The sequence below is a fragment of the Crassostrea angulata genome, chromosome 2 (assembly GCF_025612915.1).
Source record: "Crassostrea angulata isolate pt1a10 chromosome 2, ASM2561291v2, whole genome shotgun sequence".
Classification (NCBI taxonomy): Eukaryota; Metazoa; Mollusca; class Bivalvia; order Ostreida; family Ostreidae; genus Magallana; species Magallana angulata.
Genome location: NC_069112.1, coordinates 50014645 through 50026908, shown reverse-complemented (window position 1 = coordinate 50026908; position 12264 = coordinate 50014645). Strand labels below are relative to the sequence as shown.

At 35.3% G+C, this 12264-nt stretch overlaps 1 protein-coding gene across 4 annotated transcripts in view; it reads right to left on the bottom strand.

Moving 5' to 3' along the window:
- The window catches only part of LOC128171315 (potassium voltage-gated channel subfamily H member 7-like), a 55742-nt gene that overhangs the window by 21931 nt on the left and 21547 nt on the right, over positions 1-12264 (bottom strand). Inside the window, exon 1 of one of the 4 annotated variants that reach the window (XM_052837081.1) lies at positions 5014-5717. The exons of 1 other annotated variant lie outside the window; for it this stretch is intronic. In XM_052837081.1, coding sequence (XP_052693041.1) covers positions 5014-5130 — 117 coding nt within the window. In that variant the 5' untranslated portion in view covers positions 5131-5717. Of the gene's footprint in view, positions 1-720; positions 944-5013; positions 5718-12264 lie in introns of those variants that run through there. 2 more of the 4 variants (XM_052837082.1, XM_052837083.1) reach the window with 2 other exon arrangements.

The following is a 12264-nucleotide window of genomic DNA, read 5'->3' as shown; positions in this document are numbered from 1 at the left end:
AGTCTTCTCATCGCAGAAATATCAATACAATAATGTCAATGTCAATTAGAAACATATGTTTAAATTGTTTACTTTTCTTGAAAAATAAACGGACGTTGAATAGAAATTAATTCTGGTTTTTAAATGCTTGTTGATTATTTCCCCGTTCTCGAGTTCTCTTTAGAATTATAATTGACTGGCGCGCCGTGTATAGCTTCCCGACAAGCTAATCAATTAAGAAACAGAAAATATTGTTGAAAAATTGAAATATATTACGTTTTAATGACTGGCTTCAAAGAGACGCGCATGTAATGTCGAAACAAGCATTTGGTTTAGTTTTATGTTAAACCATTATGTTTATGTTTATACAGTATACAGCGGGGTAAAATAGAAACAAACACCCGTGAATTAAAACTCAAAGAACAATAAATGTACATACAGGCATGTTGATCCGTTCTTGGCTATACAAAGCTGATAATTAATAAATTAATGATTTGGGTGATTTTAAAGTGATTGATTCTGCACTCCATCTGTTTTTCTTTTTAAATTATGTTTCACTTTTAATTCAGTTTGATTTTAAATACATTTTGCTAATGAAGAACTTTGGTAACATTGGTTGGAACAAAATCTATACATCAGGTGGTCAAGGAGGTATACGTAGATAAAATTTTAAATAAAAACTATTTTATGATACCATACAAATATTACAAATATATTAATATTCGCATTTACGTGCATTACCTTTATCCTTATTTTTACGTTAGTTAGTTTTGGAGCAATGATGAAGTGATGACCGTGGACCTCTTACCGAGATATCAGGGTCGCCGCTTACAGTTTGTCCCTCCCGCCACACAAAATTACGTCCCACGTTTTCACGCCTGTCACCGGCGCTAGTCTCCCCCGAGTATGGAGTCGGCGCCCGCTCCCCGACTATACTTAACCATATTCAGTGAAACAACACTTACAAGTTTGTCAAATCGATTTAACATATGTTCTCTAAAGAAAACTTTCAAAGACCAATTGATCTTACTCTAATGAAATGAGGAATCGATTGAGATATTTGGAATACATACAAGAACGTTCCGGAGTGACGTTACTATATCTGTCACATTGATCCCGATAAAATTAAAAATCATAAAAAATATCTTAGCTTAAGCTTCATGCTATTCCATTGAAAACTTTAACTAGACTGCAGAAACTCAGCAGTTAGGGGACAACCCTACGAAACTAAAGAGCGCTTTATTTGGAACGATATAGATCGGCCAAATTATAACGTCCACCGGGCATTTTCCATAGCTTTTGACCTGTAATATTTGCAAACTTTTTCAAAGCGGCTTTTAAATTTTAATCAATTACTATTCACCTGTATTGAGGTAAAAATTAAAATGTTCGCATTTTCAATCGACTAACGAGCTTTACTTTAGGTATACTGAACATTGGTTCATCTGATATACGTCCATATCTTTTCAAACCAAAAAGTCATTTGCTACTTGCAGTAATTGTTCACTTCTGTAATAAGGACAACGACTCGCGGTTAGCTATAGCAATGTCTGCCGTTCATAATTGAATATCAGAGTAAACAGAACTTCTAGCACTGCCACTGAAATACAAATGAGTCCAATCCCTAATTTTAACTTATTATTTTAACCCCCTCCCCCCGAAGAAAAAGAGATCAGACTTATCGTCGAGTAATTACTGTAGCTTCATTAAATGCGGTCACTGTTAAATACCGAGCGGTAGCTATGATTAAGATATATGCCGAATACAGTTCTGCATTGTTCAAATTTTATATAAAAAAAAATATATCAGACAGTTTAAAACTTAAATTTTTCTTACATACAGTAATGTAGTGGGCACAAATCGAATGTAAAACATTGCCTTAAAATGTATAGTTAATGAATTCGTGATGCCATCTATGGACGTTTTCCCATGCACAGTCAGTAACAAACCTTATATTACATGTAAGAGTTTTGTCGAGGACTTCAATATTTTGTTAAATGGTTAAATTAAGAAAGAAATGCAATGTAAATGACGTTTAATGCCATTTTTCGTCCACAGAGATTTAGACGACAATCACGTGACACGTTTTTATTCAAAAAACGCTGTCCGAGGTAGAAGAAAGGAAATTGCACCGCGACTCCTGACTATGACTATTCACCCGGTGTTGGGACTACGACTATTATCGGCATGATGTTCTAGAGCTGAAACTATGACTACTGACGGCGACTATTCGATTGATGTTGGTCTCCGACTATTAGCGGTGACTATTAACTTAATGGTGGGACTATATATAATGATGACTATATATTCTCCAGTTACTTGGAGTACGATGTTTACAAGCGGGCGAGACTTTGACCCGGGTCCTCCAACTCAAGGTGTCTACATGTACTTTTTAAGGCTGTTATTAAAAGGGCATCAATCACACACTTTACTCATATTTGGGTAGCTGCAGGTCTGTAGCTCTCGGTCTGAAAAAAATTCAGATGGACGACCGTGGAGCTACAGTGCCACCCATTGAAAAATGGTATATTGATTGCGCACAAAAATCTGCGGTAGTATTGGACTGATAAACATTATTTATACGTAACTTCTAATGATATCGTCTCTTTACTTTACTCTGATAATCGTTTAAAAACACCATCACCAGCCCCGTTAAGTGAAGTGGTGCAGTTTTTTTTTACATGTAAAAATGGCGACTCTCGATCTCGATGTAATTATAACATCCTTGATTTTCCGAGATCGGTAGCGTGCTTCGGGGCAAGTAAAGAGACGATATCAGTAGTAATTTGCATGAAGAATTTAATGGCACTATTTGTTTTCACAGAATTTGCGTATAAAAAAACGTCTATCAGTCCAAAACCAGCGCAGATTTTAGTGCCCAATAAATATACCATTTTTCAATGGGTGGCACTTTAGCTCCACGATCGTCCACCCGACTTTTTTACAGACCGGGAGCTACAGACCTCTAGCTATAATTTGGATTATTTCTAAGCGATTGGCTTGAACAAAGAAATTACTATATAGTATATGGTTTTATGTATGTGAATTTTATGTAAGAAACGTGATATATAAAATATATTACTACAACTTTGTATCAGACGAAAAGACACCGTCTCTCATTGAACCTTGTTTTATTTCCTCCAGATAAAATGGAAACATCAATCTGTGTGAAAAGGGTTCCTCGTGGCAGTTTACGACACTCGAAAGAATGCTTTATGGTAACAATTTCAATCACTAGAGAGTCCCAATAATTGGCCAAAGTGAGCAGAGAACATGGTTGTCGACAGACGTCCACGTTATTCTAGGGAGCAGTTTGAAGTAATGAATGAAATCAAGAGGCTTGTTGTGTTATCATCTAAAAGAAAATGTAATTACACCGTTTATTTCCAACGTGCATGTCCCCAACATTTTTCTATGAACAAAAACCGCTGAATGTAAGCTAACAATATCAAATGAAAAATACTGATGATTAGATGAAATACTCAATATTATATAACAAAAAAGTATCACTGTTGAATTGTTTAATGTGATGACATTAAGAACTAGCATTATAGCCTCGTTTTGGTATGAGGTCTCTGCTTTAACATTTTTCACTTAAAATGAAAATGTTAATTCCCACGAAACCGGGGAGGGAAGATATTCAGGACGTGGCTTTTAAATGTGAACATCATATAACCCTAGCTACATATTCAACAATTCTAGTGGAAAACCACTTTAATTAATCATAAACCACGTGACCAGTTATCCAGATACAATCCTATTGTATTCTATCGTAGAAAGAAGATTACCCAGCTAGATCACGGGGATGACTGGTCGCAGAACGGATTTATTTATTCCCCTAATTTGTTTACTGTTGACAGGCAGAATGCAGATTTCATGCATGCAGGAAAACAAGATTACCCCGCCAGTTCTCGTTGTTCCTGAGCCCCGTCAGGGAAACCCCTAATCATAGAGGCCTTAGTCCAGTCTGTCGAGGCTGACATGGAGAAATTGATTGCTACAGGAACTTGTTGAACATATTCTATAATCCCCATCACGTAGTAATTACATGGTAAAACAAACTTGCGATTTCTCTCCAAATGTTTTTGTAATAGAACAATATAAAAACTATGTAATATATATATATTGAGTTAAGTTTCCCTTTCGAGCTGTTTATATTCAAAGGCTACTGAGACTCTGTTTTCTGGCCGAAAGATCGTATCTACCAAATTTGATCATAACTAAGTTTGATTCGGGCACTGACCCGACCTGTTGGCCATGATGTTTGCTTCCCTTGCTGACCGACCTTAAAGCAACTTGCCCTAATGATTTCCGTGCATCACGCATATTTCACGTTAATGAACATTTAATGAGTAAGGGAAGTGTGATCATTCAAAAACAATTATTATTAAACACAATTATATAACAGAAGTCGGCAGGCAATGATCAGTGGCGGATTTTTAGGGGCGCCCTCTGTTGTCAAATTGTCAATTTACGGTTTACTTTTATGTCATTTTCAAAGGAAAAAGGGAATTTTTCAAACTCGATAGACCATTTGTAAGTAATTAAAATTAACTTAATTTTTCTCTCTGCAACCTTACCATCGAAGTCAGTTCGATCCTAACGCCTGTAAAATTCAAATATTGACGAATTGTCATGTGTTTTGACTCTTTTAATCATTTATAAATGTAGAGAATTAAACAAATCACAAAAATATGAGAAATATCGATAAAACCCATGAATGAAGATATTTATTGACAGGCAAAGCATTAAATATGATCAACTTGATCACCAACACCCACACTGCTAACCTTTAAATTTCTTATAAATGATTAATTTAATCGATCTGTAAGATACAGTACGTTTTTACGCCATGGATAGAAAATCTTTTTCTTGCTTATACTTTGTACGGCGTTTTATTAATATTAATTAATGGTACAGATCTATAGACTGTTTATAGATTACAGTCACTAGGCCTAAGTTAATGGTTGTGACAGATGGGAAAGGTAACTTTTCTTGACCTGCTAATCTAACTCTCCCTCGCCGTGGACCTACCTTTACAGTCGTTGCCACTTCCGGTTCCATTTTTTCGGCTTCTAATTGTTCGTCCATGCGTATCTGTACAGGCTCCAACTCGCTAAAATGTGTAACTCGCTTCCGGTTTGGACCCATTTTACCCTTCTAGACTGTTTATTTTGATGCAGTGCACGCAGATTTAAATCTCTAATCCATTCGTCAAATCAATGATTTTTTTCCTCCAAAGTTTATAATTAATACATGCACACAGCGGTATGTATTGTCATACAAGTCACCGCGGAAATCCACGTCGATCCATGTTGAGGAGTCGCGTCCATTGTGTTTAGCTCTCTGTATCCGATCAGGAGTGACAGTCCAGGCGGCACTGGTCCGGTGTACACGGTGCTGTATTGGTAAACAGGATCATATCGCTCTATCTCCAATAATTACATAACGAAGACTGTTAATGGAATGAGATGAATAAAGGGGACCAACACTATATCCGCAAGGGAACAAACCCCAATATTAGTCGTCCGGCGGTCAGCCGCATTGTGACGTCATGCCATCGTAACCTCACCCACTGCCAGACATGACGTTCATTCTATCCGACATTATGTTGACACCAATTTTCATGAACAATAATTTAGTTACGTGTTACAACTTACAACCCCCGTTGCTCACATCTATCAGTAATTATGTTTCCTCAGTACTCCCGTTTTACTAAATCCATTTACTCTCTGCGTTTCTGTTGGTTTTCAACTGTAATATATACCGGTACATGACTGAGAGCCTGCAAGTTGTCTAAGATATAAAAAAAAACTTTCCTCCAATCAGACGGTACTTAGTCACGTGATGTCCTTGATTTCCGGAGAGTCTGTCAATTGCTGTTAATATTCTGTGGGACATCCTTTCCTAAAAGCCAGCTTACGATCGCAAATTGGGTGCCACTTTCTGCTGAATATAACGACTAGACTCGTCCCCTTCTATTTCTAGTTAAGGATGATCGTCTAACGCTATAACTTTATTGTATTTGGCTTTCTCTAATACAGTACTGAGAAATTGTAGTTCTTCTCATGTAATATTCATTTATTCCATTTCCTCTTCCGACCTCAACACAATCATCTATATAAATTTTATTCCGTGATCCAATTTTTATCCCGCTGGACACTTACAGCATGCGACCATTTTTCGGTCCGAGTCATTGTCAACCAATTTCTCAGATTAGAAATAATTAAAAGCCTGCACTAACACAATTTTCTTGCTAGTAATGATGTAACTCTATATTGTGTCTAAATATAATGAAACTTTAAATAGCTCTCTAACTGTAATATGAGGAAGTTTATGACAAAATGTTTTCGAAGAGAGGATTGACTTTCGTTCCCCAAACGATGTCAAATGCTTGCAAATGTTCCTCTCTGTTTTTGTCTCCATGTTCTAACTCTGTGAGTAACGAGGATGTTCTAGAGATGAGACTCAATCTGCAGCCCAAGTGTGAACCCTCCCTCTGTGGGAATAATTAAGATTTCCTGGACTCCCATGTACACGGAGAATAATTCTATAATAAGAAGATTCACAATTAAGGCAATTCCCGCAACAATCTGATTAAGGGTCCGTGTACTCAGTACTGCGCCCGGGAATCCCCGACTAAGCCACGCCGCATTCAGAGAGATCATTTAAAGTCTTCATTTAGATTTGACGCAATCCATCATGTCGTATGCTTCTATCAGTAATTGTCTTCTGCACAACACTATGATTTCGTATGCATGAAAACGCTTCTGTTACCATGAGATTGAAGGGTGCCTAATACATTCTCTTTCTTTCTTCTTCTCCTTTTTTTTGTAAAGAAATTGGACTTCGTACAAATTATCTAAAGCGCTGGTCCATCTTGATTAAGTTCAACCGTGGTCAGATGAAATCTCGTAAACAGAAAAGAGTGGATGCAAAAAACGACTCGTAAAAGCCAATCAGACGACATTCCGTAAAGCCCAGAGTGTTATATATAAATATTTCATGCACGCCGGATGCTTTGATACAGACATTTTACACCCTTTAGTCTTGATGTGAAACCAAAGTCGTGATTCATAACATGATATATGTATAAATGTACCTTCTAAAAATCTTATTTGGTGCTCAGTAGACAAAGATACCGTTACTGTTTTATCCTTCAGTTTATGAGGTCAAAAGTGTTTCAATCTTTTCAGGCACTATTCAGAATTGGATATACTTTATTCCTGAAATAATCCGATTTCATAAATTGGCGTAGTAAAGAACTAACCATTTATTTACTAAAATAAGATTTGTTGGAAATAATCTAACAATTCTTGTTTTAAATGAAAATGTTTTGGATCTTATTTCCGTTAACCCAAGCAAATACTGAAAACACAATTTATTACCAAGTTTATATTTTGCCATTTCAAAACCATGTAAAACATAGTTTGGCAACAAGCGCGTTATTTTTGTGCTATTAATAATACAAGGAGAAATTGTGGTTTTATTTATTGCTACCATTTAGTTAAAGATTTGGTTTTTTTTAAAACTTTTGCAATTATTTGTGGGTTTTCCCCCTTTTTAGGCGGTTAGCATAAACGCTTTATGTCGTGTTAATCCTAATATAGTGGTTTTTCTTTTTAATGATAAAAGCATTTACTGAGTTCTGGCCCAAAGTGGGAGTTAAAAACCTTAGTTTATTATGATAACAAATAAATCTACTAATAGTTTTAAAGAAAAGAGATCAAATAGTAGTACCGTGATACTGCGTGGTTGCGTTATACAATGACATCATCTTTTGGTTCTATTTGCATAAAAGCATGTATAATTCGCAATGAAAATATCTTTGGGGTTGAAAATAGGCATACGTAAAAATACACATTGATATTTTTATGGTGAGCTTTCTGATTTCTTATCAACAAATTTATCATCACAAATTATGTAAACTAACAAGAGGCCAATTTGCCTTAACGGTCACCTGAGTAGCATATAACCCATACACAAACTTGTCGAGGAGTCTCATATATGCATTTAATTAGGTTTCATTCTGGAGTAGAAAAATTATAAATTTGTAATGACGACCACCTCCCTGCCTGAAATCTTTCAAAAAGAACTATGAAACCTATAATTTTGGCGAAAAACTTAAAGATCTGGTCTACAAAATCATGAATTCAGTTTTCCTTTCAGGTGTGTGGGAGTAAAGAAGATAATTTTTAAACATTCTATGCAATAAAACCTATACATCCATTTTAGCCCTGCCCTAGAGTCAAAACCCATATTCCAGGGGACAAGAGATTTAAAATTTTAGTAGAGAACTTCCTGGTAAACATATATATATATATATATATATATATATATATATATATATATATATATATATATATATATATATATATATATGGGAGTAGAGAAGAAGATTTTCTAAGATTTAATACATTTTTACTTTATGGCCATAATGGCCCCACCCTAGAGCCTGAACCCCTGACCCAGGGGCCATGAATTTCACAATTTTGGTAGAGGGCTTCATGGACATCATTATTATGCATTTAGTTTATAACAAATATTTATAGGAATAGATAAGAAGATTTTCTAAGATTTAATACATTTTTACTATATGGCCATATTGGCCCCACCCTAGAGCCAGAACCCCTGACCCAGGGGCTATGAATTTCACAATTTTGGTAGAAAGCTTCATGGACATTATAACCATGCAACCACACGAAATCTTGCTCTGTTAGCCAGTATGTAAGAAAGGGCGTTCTAAGTTTCAAGAACTTGTGCCCAATCCTTTTGTTCCAACCAGCAATCAATAAAATATGTTTAAATCTGCCAGTACTGGTTTGTCACCAAGAGGGGATTCTCCATTCACACTGCACACACAACTGTCTGCTTGGTTTTTGAAGAATCTGGGTATTAAATAGACAACTTGAAAACAAAATAATTATATTGATTATGATGTTTCTAGTAGCTAGTTAGATTGTCACGCAAGTGTTTTATTTCTGTTTTCATAACAGACATGGAATCCATCCATTATGGCAACTATCGCAGAATTTTGGGAATCACTTTGTAAAACAAGTTTAAAAAGTCACAGGGGAACTGCACAATGAAAATCTACAGTCATTTATTTATCTTTTGTCTCTTGTTGAGTTTATAACTGTCCTTTTAATCTTGGTACCACTTTAAAAGAGTCCATCCATGAAATACAAAAAATCATAGTCATCAAAACGATCAAAGCAAGTTAAACACAAGGATATAACCAATCGCAAAAACTGTTATGGGAAAAAACATTTACTTGATTGTTTAGATACATGTAAATAAGGATGTCATTAATAGCTGCATGGACATATCCTGTCAACATTTAAAACAAGAGGCACTGAGCAACAATAGCCATAATAAAAGATACATGTATATACAAATATCTGGACAATGTAGAAGACTACGTTCCACATAAAAATATTTTTAATTTTTCACCAGATATTCTTATGTTAAATATTGAGACTCATTTGTTACAGGAAAGTTTTATTGATTTACCACATACTGAGCATTGGAGTTCTCAAAAAGATCGTCAAAAATTGTTTACTAGTATATATGGATAAAACTACATCAGACTATGAACCCTTTGTGTGGTCCAGAAATTGTCCAGGGGCCCAGTCTAAAAATTAAAAATCAGCAATATGTCAAAATGCTTTCATAAAAGTACATGTAATACCGTATTTTAAAATATTTGAGTTATTGAGAATAATCTAAGATCTTTCGAGGTAAAAAAATTCAACCCCGATTCGTGGCCCCCACCATTACCCCGGAGATCATGATTTGAACAAATCCACTCTACGTGAGGATGCTTCCTTACAAGTTTCATTTTTTTCTGGCCAAATTGTTTTTGAGAGGATTTTTAAAGATTTATTCTATATATTCCTATCTAAAAATTCGACCTCCCATTGTGGCCCCAACCTAACCCCAGGAATCAAGATTTGAACAATCTCGAATTTACACTACCTGTGGATGATTCCACACAAATTTAAGTTTTTCTGATCGATTGGTTTTTTAAAAGAATATTTTCTGATTTAAGTATATTGAAAATTATGCGAAAAAATGTTCGACATGTAGGGTCACCCTTACTCCTTTTGTGTAAACATACTTTATTTCAATAAAATGAAAATATAGCAATATTGACAATTTCTAAGACAGATTAGGGTTTTTTAAATTCTTTATTGTTAAATTCTGGCAATCTAATTTGAGGTAGGCCTATGAGACGGGAGATAGGTAGCTTTGAAAAGCGACCTCTAAAATGAAATTCAATATTATTATAGAATGATCTAAGTTACTGTGCAATGTGCCGCGTAACGACTATCTATCTATACTACTATATTAAAATAATAGACTCGAATTTTTTAGCTTTAATACCGATAAATCGGAAGAGTACTGTCGTTTGTTTTATACTAGTATATTTTAAACATCATTGGTACTTGAAGATTACCAATTTGTTTTTATTTTTTCCCAATCAAGCTTCGTTAATTAATAATCAACGAATATTCCTCAAAAAATTCCGGAAATCATCTGAATTTTTTGGATTTTACAATCTTGCGCATGCGCATTACATTCACACTAAACCACAGGAGGCTCTTTATTTTATGTTTCCACAATGTCATTTGCATGGATAAACTTGGAAACGATAAACCAAATGCGTGTTGATTTTCATTGGAATTTTTTCTGTTCATCAAAGAAAATACGGGAGATAACTAAAAAACAGTGCATTTACTATAAAAAATCCCGAGAGTTTCAAATGTCAACATGGTGTGTAAACGTTGTTAAAATATGTTGAATTCTGCAATTATAGAATTCAATTTTTGGAAGAAAGGTATTTACAGCTTCAAAATGGTTTGTTGTGAACAATTTGACCGTTTTATTCAATGCAACTTTCTCCTGAGACATAAACAAAATGTTATCTATGTCTCTGTATTCTCCAAAATCGTTTTGGAGCGATTCTGCAATTTTCTGTTACATTACGTGTATATGGGAGGCATTTTAACTGTGGTTAAGGCCTTTCCCGAGACACAGTTAGATTATTCCAACTCAGCAGAGTGTAGTGAAATTAATAGCATTATTGTAGACTTGAAGTTTGGTTATGCAAATGTCAACAATATACTGCCGGATATCGTATGCAATGTCAACCCCTGCGTGCACGGGTCAAAGTCTAGTATATATCAAAATATCTACAGTGTCCAAGATCACAACATGTCATCATTCATACATAAACTTCCAATGACCTGCAGCATAGGCGTCGGGACCGGGGGCTGGGGGGGGGGGGGGCTTAGCCCCCCACTTTTTTTGCAAAGTTAGACCTAACCATTAGGCACATAGCATCATAGCCCCCCCCCCCCCCCCACACACTTTTTCTCGCAGGTTGTTACAAAATTTACCTTGAAAAGACGGAAATATTGAGATGTTGGAGCCACAGGTATACTAGCCCCCCCCCCCCCCCCCCCGGATTAGGATTTTCCTCATATCTGAGATTAGCATAACCCCCCCCCCCCCCCCCCCCACTTTCAATTTGGTTCCGACGCCACTGTGCAGTAATCTAGTAATCTTTCCCATACAAGATGTATTATTTGATCGAACTATAAAATCCAATTAAAATCACACTGCATGTATACCGTATCAATATAAAGTTATATCGTAACTTAACGATGTTTTTAAAAGGTTTTAATTATCATATTCCAAATCTGCAGGCTTTATTCTGATATGTGAAGTAACATATTTTTTGTTCTCCTTTAAATCCATTCATTACTTTCCAAATGAAAGCTGAATACTATGATACTAGTAAATAACAACACATTGTGTGGAATTAGCAACGACACGCTGCAGCTATTTAATATTTGGCATATTAAATGTACACATATATAATTATGGCATAAAGTTGGATCACATGATTTATTTATTTTAATAAAACAATTCTGAAAATTTAACCTTCCCGCTGTACGTGCCGTCCTAAACTGGTATTTAACACCTGAGCAATTCTTTATATAGCCTTGCTAATAAACCGGTTCTTAAGAACCAGGTGACACAAACAGGTATTCGAATGAAAACCTTATATTTCCGGATAATTAATTCATTATCATACCAAGTAGAAATTGATTTCTGTCTAATTCGTCCCTCAAACGAAAGAAATCATATATATATATATATCAATGTATTATAACAAGAGCGACAACCCCTGTATATGTTCAGTATACAGTTGTCTTTCTTTCTTTTCAGATGAGCAAAGACGTACTCTATTTGAGTACAGTAATTTAATTTAATGAC